Source organism: Euleptes europaea, chromosome 7, assembly GCF_029931775.1.
Source record: "Euleptes europaea isolate rEulEur1 chromosome 7, rEulEur1.hap1, whole genome shotgun sequence".
NCBI lineage: Eukaryota > Metazoa > Chordata > Lepidosauria > Squamata > Sphaerodactylidae > Euleptes > Euleptes europaea.
The window spans coordinates 85,526,814-85,545,740 of record NC_079318.1 but is presented as its reverse complement, the minus strand read 5'-3'; the positions used below and the strand labels follow the sequence as shown (position 1 = coordinate 85,545,740).

The window sequence follows — 18,927 nt, the reverse complement described above, 5'->3', positions numbered from 1 at the left end:
GAGAATCCTTGCCCTGCACGCCTCTGCGCACACCCAGCAGGGCTTTCGATGTTGAGACCCCTGACTGGAAGTGCTCGGAAAGACTGTGCTGCACTATCACTTATTGGGGGGGGAGAGGCAGGGGTAAAGGCTACCTTGAACCTCCCCCCCCCCCAGATTAAGGCTGCAGCCAAAGTTGCCAACCCACTTGAAAGAAGTTGGAGAGAGAGACCTGGGTGCGCACGTTCCTTTTGTGTCACTGCTGGCTCTGGTCAAACAGTTTTAAGAAGCACAAAAAGAAAACCCTGCCGAACCTGTTTGCCCAACGGCAGAAAGGGACGCTATGCTTACACTATGAGCGGTACTTGCTCTTTCAAACCACCTTCACCTCTTGAGGAAGCCCCCCACCCCCCCATCTTCTGTCTCCAACCTAAGAGGTCTTTTATCTCTGGGGCTCTTTAACCTTGTTCCCTGAATTCCTTAGCGCATACTCTCAGGTCCAAAAGACACAGATGAGACTTCTGATGTTGGGTCAGGAGCCTGGAAAATAATTCATCTCACGGAAGGTAACTCCTCCCAAATCCCTGGTTTCTCCAGAGCATACTAGAAGTGCAGCGCGTCTGTGAATCCTTTGGGACTGTCCAGAAGGCACCAATTTCGCTTTCTCGCTTCCTTCCATCTTTCCAACCTAGCAGGCAAGAGTCTGGCATGGTGCAGTTCACACTGGATCCCCATGCTACACCGCCAACAAGGACCAGCTTCGGGTGTGCACCCTGGATCACGGCAGAAGCTGGAGATGTCCTGAAAAAAGGGTTTGGGTCCCTGCTCCCTGCCTTCATCCAAACACACCTTTAAACAAGTTCAGAACCCAACCCTCTACCTGTTACCTTCCAAAACCAAAGTGAGAAGCCTCACTGTCTGCGTCATGTTAAGGAGGAGGAGATGGAGGAAGCAGAGGCAAATTTTAACCTTTGCTGGGCCCAAAAGGAACTCTGATCTCCACCCACTGAACCACTCCAATAGAGCTACATTAATAGCAAGGAAGAGCCTCCCTCCCGCCCCCACACAATCATTTTGAGAAAGGAGCCCCTGCTGTTAAGCAGGGAGCTCTCCCTGCTAATGAAGCCCCTGCTCACGTGGAGCTCCCTTGATCCACAAAGGAGCTGCAGAGAGGGAGAGCGACAGATCTCCCAAAACCCAAGCATCTTGACACTTGTGCTAAATCCAACAGCCTTTGAAAAGCACCTGGTCCCAAAACAAAGAAAGGCCCGTTGTCTTGCTCACTTTCCCTTAAATTAAAAACACACCTCGGGGGGGGGGGGAATTAATTAACTAACTAACTAACTAAAGGCAGTTTCTGGCTTCTCGGTTCTCTGTCTCTCGCCTGTAACTACCAGCCTACGACCGTTGTCCCTTCCCCAAGGCACATCTTGGCTAGTTCGACTTACATCCTCCCCTCTCCACCCTCAAAAGTGCCACTTAAGAACTTACAGTACATAAAAAGTCAACCCAACAGCATCGATATTGGCTACTATGGCTAAGCGACTGGTGTAGAGCGGGGCGAGCTAACAATGCGGCTGCAGCGCAAGCAAAGCAGGGCAGAGGGGGGCTTTTAAGCCCCCCCCCCAGTTTAAAGAGAATTGTCTTTGCTAGGAAAACCCAGCGACCAAAGCCCTTCTGTGGCAAAGCGAGAGATTTAAATCCCAGCTTCCAAAATAAGGCATTTCTTTTTCATTTTTAAGATCCATGTTCCTTGAAGGAAAAGTGGGAGGGAGCGACATTATACCTCCCCCTCCCGGGCCATGAAACTGCTAGAGCCACTGAAGGCACGAATCCAGACAGCATCCAGGTCTTCCTCTGGGGTGGAAGTTTTAATCCAGATTTCAAATGGTGCATATAGATGCAGCTAATTGGATTAGGAGTGACTGGGGTCAACACAGGTGTCTTTCTGGAAAGGGAAGGAGGGGACGGGGAGGGTAAACCAGAATCAGCTACAATTGGGATTTTAAGACCAGCTGTCTTTATAATCCTGCCAAATTTAAGGATGCTTTGAAGTTTAGCCTGCATGCCTCCTACCACTGTTTTTCCCTGTAGTGTTTAAAACATGGCCTAGGAAGCAAGAGGGAATCCACCTGGGAATCCATCTCTGATTATCTACACCAGATTAAATGTGTTGTGCTGCTTATTTAGGACTTTGAACCCAAAGGGCCTTAACATTTATGAATAAATGGGTTCCCCCTAAGCCTCCCTCGACATGTAAACAAGGTCCCACTCTGAATTTAGAGTGCCCCCGCTAGGGATGAAACAGGGTTATGCCCCAGGGGCAAATGTGAGCAGAAGATGCTGCTGGGTAACATGAGTTACGGAGGCAATTGCCTCTTCAATACATCCTACAAGTTAAGTGCAAAAGACAGACTGTACCCCCAGGAAGCAATATTAATCTAGAGGGCCTTCTCTGTGGACTTTTTTTAAACGAACAGCAAGCTTTGGTATTCAAGGAAAAAAAATACATATATACCTATCTAAAGAGATATTAAACTAACAACATTTTTCTCATCTTTTTGGCACCAACAATTCATCTCTTTGGCTTGGTTCTTTTTTTAAAAAAGAAAAAAAATTAAAGCCTTTTTTTGTTATAGAAAAAAAAAGATTTTTTTTCCTTAAAAAACCCCTGAAGCATCTTTAGCGTTTTATATATATAATAATATGTATAAATTCTTGCCGTAGAAAATAACTTCTTTAAAAATGTTTTTCGCTCGTTCTTTTTTTGTTTTTTGTTTTCCTCCTGTGCACATAAGGACCAAATAGCTTTGTATCATTGGGTAGTGAACAAATTGGGGGGAGGGGGGGAATCAGAGGAGTTACATGATGCTGCAGTTCTGCGGTCCCTGCAAAGGAAAGGAGAAAGGGGGAAAGTCACTGTGATGTGTTTCAGATACTCTGGCTGAAAATCAAACAATGATAAGTACTTGCTGAAATGGACCACTAGAATCATCAATGGAATACCTTCCTCATTAGGAAAAGCTACACTATCGGAGGCTTTTTAGTTTGGAGGAAAACAGACAACTCGAAGAAGACACGAGATTTGTAAAGTTATACGTTTCCTTTGGTGTAGTGGTTAAGAGAGGTGGTTTGGAGCGGTGGAGTCTGATCTGGAGAACCGGGTTTGATTCCCCACTCCCCCACATGAAGCCAGCTGAGTGACCTTGGGCTAGTAACACTCTCTCAGCCCCATCTACCTCACAGGGTGTCTGTTGAGGGGAGGGGAGGGGAAGGGAAGGTGATTGTAAACTGGTTTGAGTCTCCCTTAAGTGGTAGAGAAAGTCAGCATATAAAAATCAACTCTTCTTCTTCTATATATTAGGAGAGAAAACATGTATAACATTACAAAACTCGTGGCTTCTTTGAGTTGTCTTTTTTCCTCCAAACTATGTATAGCCGTCTCCTTTCTCCTAAGACCAGAAATTGGGAATCGCTCAATGGCCATTTACGCATGGCTGTTTCTTTGCGGTCACTACGCCGATTTCTTTGGGGCGTTGCTTTGATTATGCTTGCATTTTCCAACAGTCAGAGGTCGTCTCGCTCTCCATGCGCGTTTCCCCATGTTTTCTGGATTTGTGTTTAGCCAGCATCCGGAAAACGTGCAGAAATGCGTGAGGAGAGCAAGGCGGCCTCTGACAGTTGGTAGGGTCCCCAGCCCTAAGAGCGTGCAGCTGTCCTCGACAAGAGCCAGGGCTTTTTCGGCCTGGTGGAAGGCTCCGCCTGGTAACATCAGGGCCCTCCGGGATTTGAAAGTCTTCCGCAGGGCCTGCAAGACAGAGCTTTTCCACCAGGCCTACAACTGAGGACAGCCGCTTATATCAGCTTATACCATCTTTACTGGCCTCCCCCCTTCTCCCCTCTCGAATGGGAACAATACAAAGTGAAAGGTTGCCACCGTTATTAGAAGAAAAGTTGGTTTTTATATGCCGACTTTCTCTACCACTTAAGGGAGACTCAAACCGGCTTACAATCACCTTCCCTTCCCCTCCTCACAGCAGGCACCCTGTGAGGTAGGTGAGGCTGAGAGAGCTCTAAGAGAGCTGTGACTAGCCCAAGATCACCCAGCTGGCTTCGTGTGTAGGAGTGGGGAAACAAATCCAGTTCACCAGATTAGCGTCCTCCGCTCATGTGGAGGAGCGGGGAATCAAACCTGGTTCTCCAGATCAGACTCCACCGCTCCAAACCACCGCTCTTAACCACTACACCACGCTGGCTCCAATATTATGGATTATATATATTGTTTGTTGTACTTTCAAATGATTTTACCCGCCCTGAGCCAGCTTGCTGGGGAGGGCGGGTTATAAGTCAAATAAATAAATAAATAAATGCAAGCATAATCAAAGCAAAGCCCCGAAGCAGTCAGCGGGGTGTTCCGCAAGGAAACAGCCAGGCATAAATGGCCAATGAAACCGGTTGCCAGGAGATTCGAGACAGACAAAACGTGCTTTTTCACACAACGCGTAACCATCTTTGGGAATGCACTTCCCACACAATGTCATGATAGCCACTGGGTTTAAAAGAAAGTGAGGCGGGTTCCCAGAGGAGGAGAGGTCTCTCTGCAGTGATTAGCCAGGATGCTGAACGAAGCCTCTGAATTCACAGCAGCAGCGACAGCGGCCCAGAGAATCATCTCTGTGTGGAGCGCGGCTGCTATGACCAGGACTGCAGGGATGCGACTATCCTGCGGGAGCAGGGGGGAAATGCAGGATGTGGGGCCGGGTGCAAAGTTCCAGAGAACTTCCAGTTTCCTTTTGTCTTTTACAGCTCCATTTTCTAGTCCTTGATGCTTCTACAAAGGGGTCTGTTTCCCTCTTAGGGCAACTGCGAATTCAAAACGCTTTCGGCAGCATTTTTAAAATGCTGTCAATCGTAATAAAAAAAACCACTGAGAAGCCTGTCAGAGGTGGCGGCTGCCAGGAAACAGCACTGCATGAATGCAGTGTCAGATGTGGGTGGGGTAGTGCAGACACCAAAGCAGGTTTGGGGAAATAGGCGGCGGCACCAGTGGGGGAAGAGCGACAACGTCGCCAGAGATCGCTGAGGGTTGGTGGGACAGAAACGTGGAGGCAAAGCTCCGTGTGGAAGCAGCCCTGCTGCCTGCAAAGGCAGGCTTGGAAGGAGATGGTCAAATGAAGCATATCGAGCCTCACAAGCCAGAGGGGTGCCTGAACAGATCTCCAGTGACTGGGTGTGGGACCACGGCTCTGTACAGCTCCGAGTTACATAAGATCGTATGATTGAGATCTTCTGGGTGCAGAGGCTGGTTGCTGCACAGCCTTCCGTCCACTGTGCGCTTGCTTCCTTGGCCACTAGCACTTCTTTGCACATGAAGGCTCCTTGAAAAACACTGATCTTGCATAGACTGAATGCCATCCCATCAGGGGAGTTAATAGGTCGTTTAAATAGGGTACTGTACTGTGAGAGAGTATGTGGTTCTGTGGTTCTGGCCAAATAGACACTCTTCAGCATTCCTTGTTTAGCTGTGACTTGCTCAACGAGGCTAGAGACAGGTAGATAAAGCCTTTTATTCAGGAATCTGCCTCTAAACTGGATAATCTGAGGGTTCTTTTATCAGGGGTGGATTTTAATACTAAACTGGCAGTCGCCAAATTTATTTCCCAGTCAATTAAGATTTTAAAAAATTCTAATTTCCTTATGGGCTATTTAGATAGTTCATTTTGGGGGGGCCTTTTTTATTTTGGTCTCAGTGTGACATTGTTCAGGGCCGAATTGGCCACATGAACAGTAACATTAAAGGAACTGATCTTGCATGCATGGAAGGGCTAGCAGCAGAGGATGTGAGCCTCCGCGATGGCCAGAAAGAAGCGTTAAGTGGAGAACGTCGCAGGGCCCAACCCAGAATTCTGACTGCCTGGACAGAGGTTTTGTTTCAGGTTAGAGCACATAAGTACAACCCTGCCCATAACTCCATAAAAAGGTGGAGAGACAAACACAGATTCAAGGAGTTTGTTTATACCAACCCACGTCATCTGTCCCCCACCCCATGGTTTCTCCTGCCACGCCGTGGAACACTGACCTGCTGGCGTGGGCTGGAATTGCCCAGGATGTAAGACCTGGGCAGCAGGCCCTCCCCGATGCCGGTCCCCCCCGTGCTGCGGTAACCACGGGTGATGGTGACACTGGAAGAGGATGATCCAGAGGACATGGTGCTGGTGGCAGCGGCAGCGTTGGTGCCGCCGCCGGCCTTCTCCGCCGGCTGCCCGCAGGTTCCGCACAGCACCGTGCGAGAACGCAGGTTGTACTCGCCAGGGTCCCCGGAACCGCCGCAGTGGCTCTGAAGGAGGAGGAGTGAGGAGAGTGTGAGAAGCAGGCCAATATGTGGGTTCAACAGTTGTTCAAACAGACCTTTCCCCCAAAGTCTCGCAGTAAACAGGGCTGGCTCCAGACCAACTTTTCCGCTCACAAAGGCTTTTCCATCAGTGGAAAACAGTGTTGCTTACCTGTAACTGTTGTTTATCGAGTGGTACTCCTTGCAGGCACACATGGGAACTGCGCATGCACAATTCCCATGTGGGACAGCAAGGAGGCCATGAAGATGAACAGAACATTCCTACCCCCCCTTCCCACTGAAACCCACTGATCTCCCCTGCTCCTATGTCACCAGAAACCTCAGAATGGGAGGCCAAGGTGCCTGCGCTTTGAACAAGCAAGGGCCTCAAGAACTTACGTGGTGGTGGCGGTGGTGGACGCCAATTTCGTCATCATCCTCTTCGTCATCGTCCTCGACAACTACAGTGCGCACCAGCTTCCTCATGGCCACTTCCTGTGGAGGACAGGAGAAAGGAGGAAGTGACATTGCATGCAGGTGTTGATTAATTGCTCCCTTTAGGTAGAAAGGACAGGTTACGTTTGACGCCAGAAGCTAAAATGACTAAACTGAGGCTGTCGTACTTTGGCCACATTGGCCACATTGTAAGAGTCACCGGAAAAGACAATCATGCTAGGAAAAGTTGAAGGCATCAGGAGAAGAGGAAGACCCAACAAGAGATGGATTGACTCTAAAAAGGAAGCCACGGCCCTCAGTTTGCAAGACCTGAGCAAGGCTGTTAAGGATAGGAGGTTTTGGACACTGATTCATAGGGTCGCCATGAGTCAGAACTGATTTGATGGCACACACAATGCCAGAGGGACAGCCAAGCCAGAGCAGAGAGTGAAAGAGAGAAAATAAGCTTTGGGCTTCCAAATCTTGGTGCTGAAAACAGGTTCCAGGCATTACTATCAATCAATCTTAGACACAGACTAGGAGACAACAGAGGCCTGACTGCAAGCTTATAATCAAAAACAGACGCACGAAGGAGACCAAGAAGGGAGGGTGAAAATCAGTCGAGAGAGACCAGCTACACCGAGCTCTGCCAGCCAACAGGCTCCAACGCATTTCCTCTTGGGACTTCGGATCGGCCTCTGTTTTTTGTTGCGGGCTAGCTCTCTTACGCCAGCTGCTGACTGCCCCCTCCTGCCAAGCACCAGCCGCAAGAACATAAGAAAGGCCCTGCTGGATCAGACACCAAGGCTGATCAAGTCCAGCAGTCTGTTCCCACAGTGGCCAACCAGGTGCCTCTAGGAAGCCCCCAAACAAGACTTCAGCAGCACCATCCCGCCTGTGTTCCACATCACCTAAAATAATAGGCGTGCTGCTCTGATCCTGGAGAGAATAGGTGTGCATCATGACTAGTATCCATTTTTGACTAGTAGCCATGAGTCGCCCTCTCCTCCATGAACATGCCCACTCCCCTCTTAAAGCCTTCCAAGTTGGCAGCCATAACCACTTCCCGGGGCAGGGAGTTCCACAATTTAACTAGGCATTGTGTGAAGAAATACTTCCTTTTATCTGTTTTGAATCTCACCCTCCAGCTTCAGCAGATGACCCCGCGTTCTAGTATTACGAGAGAGGGAGAAAAGCTTCTCCCTGCAAGGCGCCTTACCTCTCCAGTGGAAGTGAGGAGAGCAGTGCGCAGGCTGTCTCCAGATCCCCATGAGCTTTGGTTCTTCCACACCATATCCGTGGGAGGGTTATGGGTCACCCCGGCGCCAGCAGCCCAGATCTGAAGACAAGAAAAAGGAGGAAGACATGAGGCTGCTTTGTACCCACTCAGACCCTTGGTCTGTCGCGGTCAATATTATCTCGGACTGGCGGCAGCTCAGGTAGAGGTGTTTCACATCATCTGATCCTTACTGGAGATGCCGGGGATGGAACCTGGGACCTTCTGCATGCCAAGAAGACGCTCTGTCACTGCGCCATGGCCCTTCCCCAATTAACTCTCCAAAGAAGCTCTGTGCCCATGCTGCTAATCTAGCCCAAAAAGCAGCCCAGGCATTTTCAGGGCTGTGAACCACACATGGTGACTCATCAGCAAAACCTCCCTTTGAGAGCCAGGGTGGTGTAGTGGTTAGAGCAGCGGACTAGGATCTGGGAGGCCCAGGTTCAAATCCCGACTTTGCCACTGAAGCTGGCAGGGTGACTGCAGGCTAGTCACTCTCGAGACTAAATGGTAGCAGCTTCCCCAGCGAACGGTGCCTTCCCCCCTGGCGAAAGACACTCTTACTTCACGGAGGATGGTGCTACCATTAGCAGACCAAACCCAGAGGATCCTGCCCAGTGACTCAGGAAACAGATGCCTCCTCACAACTCCACCAGTTTCTAGTTATCAGGGAAATGTCCCTGTTGATCCTGGTACCTGCCCTTGGCAACACACTGGGTGAAAACGCATGGTCGCTTTAGCCTTTTTTATTTCCCTGTTCCAGCCAGGATCCAGCCAGGATTGAACGCATGCATTTCACCGAATGTGCATTCGATCCTGGCTGAATCCTGGCTGAAGCAGGGAATAAAGGAGGCTAAAGCGACCATGCGTTTTCGCCCAGTACTGTCTGCATTTTGCCTTTGGGGAAAGATGCTGAGCATCTTTCAGGAAGAAGAAGAGTTGGTTTTTATAAGTCGACTTTCTCTGCCACTTAAGGAAGAATCAAACCAGCTTACAATCACCTTCCCTTCCCCTCCCCACAACAGACACCATGTGAGGTAGGTGAGGCTGAGAGAGTTCTGAGAGCTGTGACTAGCCCAAGGTCACCCAGCTGGCTTCATGTGGAGGAGTGGAGAAACAAATGTGGTTCACCAGATCAGAGTCCACCGCTCCAAACCACCGCTCTTAACCACTACACCATGCTGTGTGTCAGAAGCACCAGAGCTATTGTGAGGATAAATGGGGAGGGAAGAACAGAACGATGTAAGCCACTTTGGGTCCCCATTGGGGAGAAAGGCAGGGTATAAATGAAGGAAACAAACAGAGTTGTGATGAGCACAAGCTCTGAACACGGCCGGCATGACTGGCGGGGCGGCGATGCCTCTTGATTACATGTCGCCTCACCCATCCGTCCCCCTTTCCCAAGCTGGGGAGAGCCCACATGCCAGCATCCTCACAGGTACTTACCGTAACGACCTGTCCAGCCTTCAAGGTGAACTTAGGAGGGAACCGGTAGCAGATGGGGGCCTCTTCTCCGTTCTGGCGCTTTACCTGCCAGTTTCCCAAAGACTGGTCCTGGGGGAAAAGCCACATCATGGAATTAAATGTTATGACCCGCTCTGAGCCCAGCTTGCTGGGAACGAGGGCGGGATATAAATATGAGGAAATGAATAAACAAAACAAAGCAGAAGCCATTTAGGTCCCTCCTGGCAAGGTGGCCCATGCTTGATCTGCAACTTGATGTGTGGCTGGCCCCGTTGCCCCCCCCCCCACCCAGAAAGAGAACCCAGACGGGTGCGGTTCTGGGTTTCATACGTTCTTTCACATCCCAAGCCCGCACACCACAGACCAGCCTGCACGCCCCTCGATGCAGAAAACCGGCACATCCGTTGTTTGGCCCACAGGCCCTGCTACGCTATGACACTGCTTGAAATCCGCTTACCACTCTGCACCACGGGGCCACATTTGTTGGAAGTACCAATAAATATATCTTTAATTGTATCAGCCATTTACATGTTTATTCCTATGAGTGGTTGTGTAGGTAGGGGCCCCGGTACACTGCTTTGCCTGGGGGGCTCTGAGGCTGCTAAGACTGCCCTGCCCCTATCCCCCTGTACACACACACCCCTACCTCATTAGTCTTGTTCCTGAGACGGATGAACTTCCCTTCGAGGTCCACTTCCTCCACGGCCACACGGCCGCTGGTCCGGGCGTGGTGCGAGAAGCTGGTGCGGCTCTCCCCGTCCTCCAGCTTCCTCTTCTTGGAAGCACTTTGAGCGGACGAGTGGGAGATCCGGGTCCTGCCGCCGGACTTTTGGGAAGAAGGGCTGGGGGAGAGGCGCAGCCTGGAGGAAGGAATTGGAGAGGGCAGTGAGTAGAGAAGGAGTCCCCTACTTCCCGCACCCCCCATCCCAATAGGGGGGGAAATGGGTGAGCGCCACAGTCCTGGCCCAGCCGGGAACTGACCTCTCCTCCTCCCCCTCCAGGAGCTTGCGGTAGGCGTTGATCTCCATGTCCAAGGCCAGTTTGATGTCCAGCAGCTCCTGGTATTCGTCCAGCTGCTGCTGCATGCGGGCCCGCATCTCGGCCATCTCCCGCTCCTTCTCGGACAGGATGCGGCGGCTGGTTTCCCTTTCCCTGGAGAGGGCGTCCTCAAGATCCCGCAGTTTCGCCTCCTTGGCAGAGAGCTGGGAAGGAAGCACAAGAGGGAAGCGGTAGGCAGCAAAGTCCAGCTCCAGGGACTCAAAGGTGCCAAGGTGCCAAGAGAGACACATGAACACATGAAGCTGCCTTATACTTAATCAGAGCCTCGGTCCGTCAAAGTCAGTACTATCTACTCTGGTAGCGGCTCTCCAGGGTCTCGGGCAGAGGTCTTTCCCATCATCTACTTGCCCAGACCCTTTAACTGGAGATGCCAGGGATTGAACCTGGGACCTTCTGCATGCCAAGCAGATGTTCTACCACTGAACCACGGCCCCTCCCCTAGATGAGGGATTCTGCCTCCTTAGGACAGTTGCCAAGGGGAGACACAAACTTTTTCCTTTTCGGCAGCAACCAAGTCCTCAGGAAATACTGAGTTTGCAGCATGTCATCAAGGGATGTCAAAGGTAAGGCCCAGGAGCCGGATCCAACCCTTTGAGAGCTCTTATCCAGCCCGCGAGCCAGCTGAGGCAGCCACCCTCCTCCCCCAGTCCCAAGGTGTCAACGATCAAAGACTGTTAAAAAGAAAATACTGTAAGAGTATTATTGTGTTATGCATGTTTGTATTTTAAGTAAAAAAATATCATTAATCGGCTTTGACTGTGTCTTCTTTAAAGTTTGTATCTCCGGTACCTGGCATTAAATTTTATAGTACACATGACCTGGCCCAATGAACTGACATTTATGTCATATCCAATCGTTGTAACAATTGAGTTCAACGCCCCTGATGTAGTCCTTTTTTCCTAACACTTTTTTATGTTTATAGTCTCCCTTGGCGGCCTGAATACCTAGAGCTTGTCAGAGGCTTGGAAGCTAAGCAGGGATGGTCATTGTTAGCATCTTGGATGAGAGACCAGCGAGAGACCAGCGACCATCGTTAAATTGGGCTCAGAGCAGCTCCCAGACACTGCTGCAGCCAGGTGAGTCGTGCCGAATGGTAATGGGGGGGGGGGAGAATGGGATACTCCTCCGAGCGAGTTTCGCAGCCCCCCCCCACTTTTATCGCTCAAACCTCATAAGTGCCTGGCCAATCAATCAATTGTAGCAGGCCTCCCCTCCGTCATTTCTGATTAAATTAAATTAAATCTTTTGAATAAACTGGGGGACCTGGCTGCCTCTGGACCAGCCGCTGACCACTGTGCCCCATGGTGTGGGCATTGTCGGATTTTAGGGTTTTTAGCATTTAAGATTTTGACGTGTTAAATTGTTTGTCGTCCATTTATAATGTAAAATATGATTTTATGATGCAACCTGCTCTGAACCTGGCTTTGGCCAGGATAGAGCAGGATATAAATAAATAAATGAACAAACCAACCAACCAACAAATAAATAAATCCACTGACACAGCAAAATAGTGCATCAAGTTAGACTTAACTGTATTTTCTTAGAACGTGGTGAAGCTTTAAACCGAAGAGCTGGGAAAGAGGAAGTGTATCAACCAAAGTGCCTTGGAGTTAAATAAACAGCATTGAAGTGTGCTGTGGAGCATCGTGCATGCTTTTTTTGCCTCCAGAATCAATGGCTAGCATAAGCTTTATTGAACAATGTTTGAACGGAACCCTCTGGGTTAAGGCATCCGATGCTGATGACAAACCACCACTACGGTACTCTGAGAGGCCTGGACTCGTGAAGCGCTGCCTGCCTTTCCCCAGCAGCCCTTCCTGGCAGCCTTACCTGCTTCTGCAGCTGGCTGAGCTGAGCCGACAGACTATCGATGCGGATGCGGGTCTGCTGCAGTTCTTCATGGGCCGCCCCCGCCATGTTGCTGTTCCTCTCGGCAGACTGCTTGGCATTCTCCATCTGGAAAGGAGGACAACATCACGGGTGAGATGCAGAAGGGAGGGTGTAGACTGAGCCATCAGGAGGTTTTCTAAATCGCTGAAGATGGTAAGCGCTGAGACGCAGGCCAGATTTGTGTAAACCCAGGGCAAACCGCCTTCTGGCCACACCGACTTGATGTACCAGCACAAATTCTTAACCCTGAATGTTCTGTCTGTGGGTGTCCCCCACTCTCTTTGTGCCTTTATTTCCTAGGCATGTTTTCTAAATGAATAAGTCACTACACCTTCTCTATCCCCCCTTTATGCCAGCTCCCTCCCAATACACCTGCATGGTGTGCACTTTCTCTTCTGCTCCAAGTAAAGGTAAAAGGTAAAGGTCCCCTGTGCAAGCAACGGGTCATTCCTGATCACGGGGTGACGTCACATCCCAATCTTTCCTAGGCAGACTTTGTTTATGGGGTGGTTTGCCAGTGCCTTCCTCAGTCATCTTCCCTTTACCCCCAGCAAGCTGGGTACTCATTTGACCAACCTCGGAAGGATGGAAGGCTGAGTCAACCTTGAGCCAGCTACCTGAAAACGACTTCCGTTGGGATCGAACACAGGTTGTGAGCAGAGCTTGGACTGCAGTACTGCAGCTTTACCACTCTGCGGCACCTTTTCCCACAAAGCCTTAGACTCCACCCCCCCAGATCGTACCAAGCTGGATGACTGGATCCAGCTTATACCAAGCTGGATCACTGGCTTAGTATGGCCTACTCTGATTCTCCAAGAAGACATCTGCTACATGAGATCCTTTCCCTGTAGAGGAAGAGTCCAGTAGCACCTTAAAGACTAACAAAATTTCTGGCAGAGTATGAGCTTCCGTGAGTCACAAGAGTTGGTTTTTATAAGTTGATTTTCGCTGCCACTTAAGGGAGAATCAAACCGGCCTACAATCACCTTCCCTTTCCCTCCCCACAACAGACACCCTGTGAGGTAGGTGGGGCTGAGAGAGCTGTAAAGAGCTGTGAGTAGCCCAAGGTCACCCAGCTGGCTTCATGTGTAGGAGCGGAAAAACCAACCCGGTTCACCAGATTAGCCTCCACCGCTCATGTGGAGGAGTGGGGAATCAAACCCGGTTCTCCAGATTAGAGTCCACTGCTCCAAACCACCTCTCTTAACCACGACACCATGCTGGCTCACTTCTTCAGATAAGTGAAGAAATCACTTTGAAGTGATCCTGGACTCTTGCTCTTTTCTACAGCTACAGACAAATACGGCTACCCATCGTGATCGAACTCCCTGGAGAGGCTGAGGATCGAACCCGGGCTTTCTGCATTCTGCGCATTTAACCACTGAGCCATCGGGGTCCCATCAGCTCTGGCTGACACAAAGCTTATTCACTGCCGTTGTTTGCTGGGCCTCCATCAGTCAGCATGTAAACACCTTGGGGCAGGCGGCTGTCTTTTGCAGATTACAGAATTCTGTAATGTCTGCCCTGTATGCTGACAACACTGTATTAAGAAAAAACAGACCGACGGGGTCTGCAAACTGCGGCTCCCGAGCCGCATGCGGCTCTATGGGCCGTTGAGTGCGGCTCTCCGAACTTGGTTCGGAGCCCCTGCTCAGAGAGAGAGAGAGAGAGAGGGCGAGCAGGCGCTCTCTCCCCCCCCCCTCCGCCGTGGAGAATGGCCGGGTCCCCCTTTCCCTTGCCCTCAATGGTTGGGAGGCTAAAGCCTCCCCTCCCCTCTAGCCGCGCGATTGCTGGGCGGGCGGCTTGGCGGTTCCTGCCCCCCCGCCTATCAGCTGTTGGGCGGGGTGGGCTTCCTTTGGTAGACCTGGCCTCCGGCTGAGTCCCATTGGGAGGCCATGTCTACCCATTGGCTTTCTTGGCGGTAGACCTGGACTCCAAGGAGGGGAAAAAGTCCCCCTTCAGAGGCCAGGTCTACCAATTGGCTTCTATGGGCCTCTGGAGGCCCGGTCTACTGCCAAGAAAGCCAATGGGTAGACCTGGCCTCCCAATGGGACTCAGCCGGAGGCCAGGTCTACCAATAGGCTTTTGTGGCAGTAAACCAGGCCTCCAGACGAGGACTCCGGACGGGCAGGGGGAAATGGCAGGGACTTACAATTTAATTTTTATCAATAAATAAGATCACTATTAAGTATGATATCAAGTTTTATTCAGTGTACCTATAGTTTAATTAAGACTTAAAACTTTAATTAAAGTTTATTAAGTTAATAAACAGTGTACCTACCTATATAGTTTAAGTTTAAGAAATTTGGCTCTCAAAAGAAATCTCAATCGTTGTACTCTTGATATTTGGCTCTTTTGACTAATGAGTTTGCCGACCCCTGGTTTAGACGGTCAGCTAAGCTGCGCAGGGATGTCCCAGAATTCGTTGCTGTGCTCTCGACAAAAGTAGCAGCAGCTTCTTTCTACAGTGGCCAGAGACATCCTCAGGAGGAACGTTCAGGGGCAAACTAGACGTGCCAGTGTCCCCCAGGTATGACACCGAGACATCACTGCCCTCTTAGAGACTAACGGGGGCTATTTAAAAACATTGCAAGGGCCCAGCTTGGTGTAGCTGTGGACTCTAATCTGGAGAACTGGGTTTGATTCCCCACTCCTACATATGAAGCCAGCTGGGTGACCTTGGGCTAGTCACAGCTCTCTTAGAGCTCTCTCAGCCCCACCTACCTCACAGGGTGTCCTGCTGTAGGGAGGGGAAGGGAAGGTGATCGTAAGCCGGCACACAAAAACCAACTCCTCATCTTCTTCAATATGTGGTGGGATGAGGCACTCGTTTTCCCCCACACCTCTTCAAGTGCCAAAAAGGCGGAGACAGGGGGAGACAAGGAGCACTGTGTCCCACCACACTGTAGGCCTGACCGGGATCAGGCTCTTGTCATGTTTTTAAATCTCCCTCATTAGCCTTGGAAATTGAGGTGGTGTCTCTGGGTCAGAGCCAGGGACACTGTCTAATTTGGCCCTTACTCTGTTATAAGTCTCCGCAGAACAGCAAGAGGGAGGCAACGTATGCCTTCGAAGATCCCCTGTGCCCTTGGCCACTTCCCCACTTCCTGTTTCTAGACTCTGGAGTGGGACGAGGTGAGCATGTTACCTTGGCACTGTAAGTCTTCTCCAGCTCTTCCTTGTAGAGCCGGACCTGGGCTTCCTGCTGGCCCCTCATATCCTGCAAGGCGTCGGCCAGCTTGCACTCAAACTCCTGCTGGCGACCGTTGTCAATCTCCACCAGGCGGGTCTCATGGCGGCGTTTGGTCTCACGAAGCTCCTGCAGGAGAAGGGAGTGAGTGAGCATTATATCAGCATCCTCCCCCCACTCCCCCAATTTAAGAACGCCAACAAGGCCCTGCAGTGATTTCGACTGGATCCTACAAAAAAGCAGGGCCTTTCCTGTTGCAGCCCCCAGAAATCTGGAACGCTTTCCCGAAGGATGTCTGTTATCAACCTTTGTTACAGCATCCCCCAAACAAGCTAAGGTGGTCTTCTTCCATCCTGTTCTCAGCAATCAACCCTTTTCCCCCTGCTGTATTTCCTCTGCTGTTGGTTGCTGCTGCTACTTGGTTGTTTTAATACTGTAATTCCTCTTTTAATCAACTTATAAAACCACTCTCCATTTCTTGCCTGCCGTTTTGTGAACTGAAGTAAAAAGGCGCTAGGTATGTTTTCTACATAAACAACCCAAGCTTTATGGCAGGGATGAGGTGAAAAGGAAGGAGAAGAGAACTTCTAGATTCCCATTCCCCGCCCCCCAAATTGACACATGGCTGGAATCAGTTTTGAAGAATGAGTTTTTATACAACCCAAGTAACTGAGGTAGAACGCCAAGAGGGCAGCAGGAAGATGAACCGGGATTTCCCTGTGGGTTAATTCCCAGGTGCCAACACACCTGAAGCTGACCAGACCAAAGCTCTCTTGCAGACTTCATGTCCAAAGAAAATGGGGGTGCCATGCCTGAGGCTGTATTTCTTTTCAAACAATGTAGCATCCCTGACCGAGCGCCTCAAAACCTGTACCAAATTTCTTCTTTCTGAGGAGTCCCTGAGTGTGACCTGAGTGCTTTTCCTTTGGGAAGAGAACTCTCCCCTTGTCTAGGCAGTGATTATACCAAGCATGCTGTCATTTCTTATTTTACGTCGTACCCTCAGCCTTTGTCTGGGGAAACCGGGACCACAGTGGGCCCTGCGGCAACTGATTTGTGGCCCAAGACAAGGTAGCGGCCTTGTTGGCCTCTGGGTTTTTGCTACCTGACTGGCTTTTTGAGGCAGCAGAGAAAACCCACACACCTCTACGTACTACTCTGGCCAAATTCCCCTGGAAAAACAACACTGTGGTGCAGTGGTAGGAGGTTCCGACCAGGATCCCCAGGTTCGAATCTCTGCTTCCCCCCCACACCCGGAAGCTTGCTGGGGAACCTTGGGCCAGTCACAAACTTTCAGGCTGACCCTACCTCACGGGGTTGTTGTGAGGATAAAATGGAGGGCAGTAGAACAATGTAAGCCGCTTTGGGTTCCCAATGTGAGGGTCTATATGCCTTGTGTACTTTCCCCCCCCCCTGGACTCGTAAAAGCAGTCCAGGTCTCCTGATGTTCTTTGGTTCAGGCGCAGCGTCTGACGGGCCCCTGATTGGAATGTCTCTCCCTCTTCCCACCCCCCTCCCTTGCTGTTACTGACTCCCTTCCACCACTGTGGCCTTGGTGTGTAGATAGTACTAACAAGCTCTGAGTTCTTTTGATATTTTGATATTCTCCCAGGTGGGGAGAAAGGCAGGGTATAAATGAAGTAAATAGACACCACCACCCTGTCTGCCTCTTATCTGTGGCTTTATTTCCAGGTGCACTGCAAATAAATAGCCACAACACTATAAAATGCTCACTCTCCCATATTAACATCACAATCTGCGTACCCTCCTTTCAACACATGCAGGTCAACCATTCTTTTGTTCACCTAAAGTTTCAGATTATTGATTGTAACTGGTGGTTTTTATGTCTTTTATTATAGAATCATAGAGTTGGAAGGGGCCATACAGGCCATCTAGTCCAACCCCCTGCTTAATGCAGGATCGACCTAGAGCAGTGGTTCCCAAACTTTTCAGGCCACCAACCTCTTGGTTCCACAAACTCAACCCCAGCTCCCCCTACTTTATCCAACAACACAGTTGATTGACATCTCTAGTGCCCCCCTGCTTCCCCCTTGCCTCTTAGTGCCCCCCTAGGTAATCCCACCGTCCCCCAAGGGGTGGTACAGCCCATTTTGGGAACTACTGGCCTAGAGCATCCCTGACAAATGCTGATTTGTATTTTATTATTTACATTTTAAGCTGCCTTGAATTCCTATAAAGTAGAAAGGCGGCTAATACGTAAATGTTTTAAATTATTTAATTAGATAAACTGCATCAGCATTGCTACTTGCACTTTCCCCAGCCTTGGATCTCTGCACGTCAGCCGAGGGAATAAAACAATGTCCAGGCCTTTAAAAAACTAGTCAGCAGGCATCCCTGCCCAAAGGCGACTGCTCTGGTGCCAAGAAGAAACTGAAGCCTATGCGGGAGGGCACAACAGCCAAGGCGACGCCCCCAGTGCCCCTCTGCAAGACCCACACACACTCACCTCGCTGTAGATGTTCTTCTGGAAGTCCAGCTCCTCCTTCAGGGTCTGCAGCCTGTTCTCAGCGTCAACCCGCCGAAGCATCTCATCCTGAAGCTGCTTCTTGGCCTCAGCCAAAGCCGCTTCCAGCTGGGAAAGGATGAAAAGGAAAAAAAGGAAAAACGCATCACTGATGGAACAGGATGAAAGGCAGCTCTTACTGGACAGGCTGCTCGAAACTTGGTAGCTATGCTGGCAGGATCCAGGATCACAGCTTTCAATGAAGAAGCAGCGTTGGTTTTTATATGCCGACTTTCTCTACCACTTAAGGAAGAATCAAAGCGGCTTACAATCACCTTCCTTTCCCCTCCCCACAACAGGCACCTTGTGAGGTAGGTGAGGCTGAGAGAGCTCTAAGAGAGCTGTGACTAGCCCAGGGTCACCCAGCTGGCTCCGTGTGTAGGAGTGGGGAAACAAATCCAGTTCACCAGATTAGCCTCCGCCGCTCATGTGGAGGAGTGGAGAATCAAACCCAGTTCTCCAGATCAGAGTCCACTGCTCCAAACCACCGCTCTTAACCACTACGCCATACTGGCTCTATAGTCCATGGCAGGATCCAGGATCACAGCTTTGTACGTTCAATCACTCCGGGGGAACACACGGCTATAGCTCCTGGTGACCGGCCATGTAGAGGAAAGAGTCAGGATAACAATGCGGTTTGACAGTGGATGGACATAAAAAGAGCCTCGCTGGATCAGGGCGGAAGTCCATTTAGTTCTGCATCCTGTTCCTTACAGTGGCCAACCAGATACCTCCAGAAATCTCACCGGGGGGACACGGAGGCAAGAGCTCTGCCCCAC

General features: G+C 50.3%; 1 protein-coding gene across 1 annotated transcript in view; it reads right to left on the bottom strand.

The window, feature by feature from the left end:
- Positions 1-2,814: 2,814 nt before the first annotated feature.
- LMNA (lamin A/C) overlaps positions 2,815-18,927 on the bottom strand; it is a 61,753-nt gene continuing 45,640 nt past the window's right edge. The window contains exons 3-12 of the mRNA XM_056853033.1: positions 18,092-18,217; positions 15,583-15,753; positions 12,375-12,500; positions 10,467-10,687; positions 10,132-10,345; positions 9,468-9,575; positions 7,965-8,084; positions 6,710-6,805; positions 6,059-6,316; positions 2,815-2,867 (exon numbers count right to left, since the gene is read on the bottom strand). Coding sequence (XP_056709011.1) covers positions 2,841-2,867; positions 6,059-6,316; positions 6,710-6,805; positions 7,965-8,084; positions 9,468-9,575; positions 10,132-10,345; positions 10,467-10,687; positions 12,375-12,500; positions 15,583-15,753; positions 18,092-18,217 — 1,467 coding nt within the window. The 3' untranslated portion in view covers positions 2,815-2,840. The remainder of the gene's footprint in view (positions 2,868-6,058; positions 6,317-6,709; positions 6,806-7,964; positions 8,085-9,467; positions 9,576-10,131; positions 10,346-10,466; positions 10,688-12,374; positions 12,501-15,582; positions 15,754-18,091; positions 18,218-18,927) is intronic.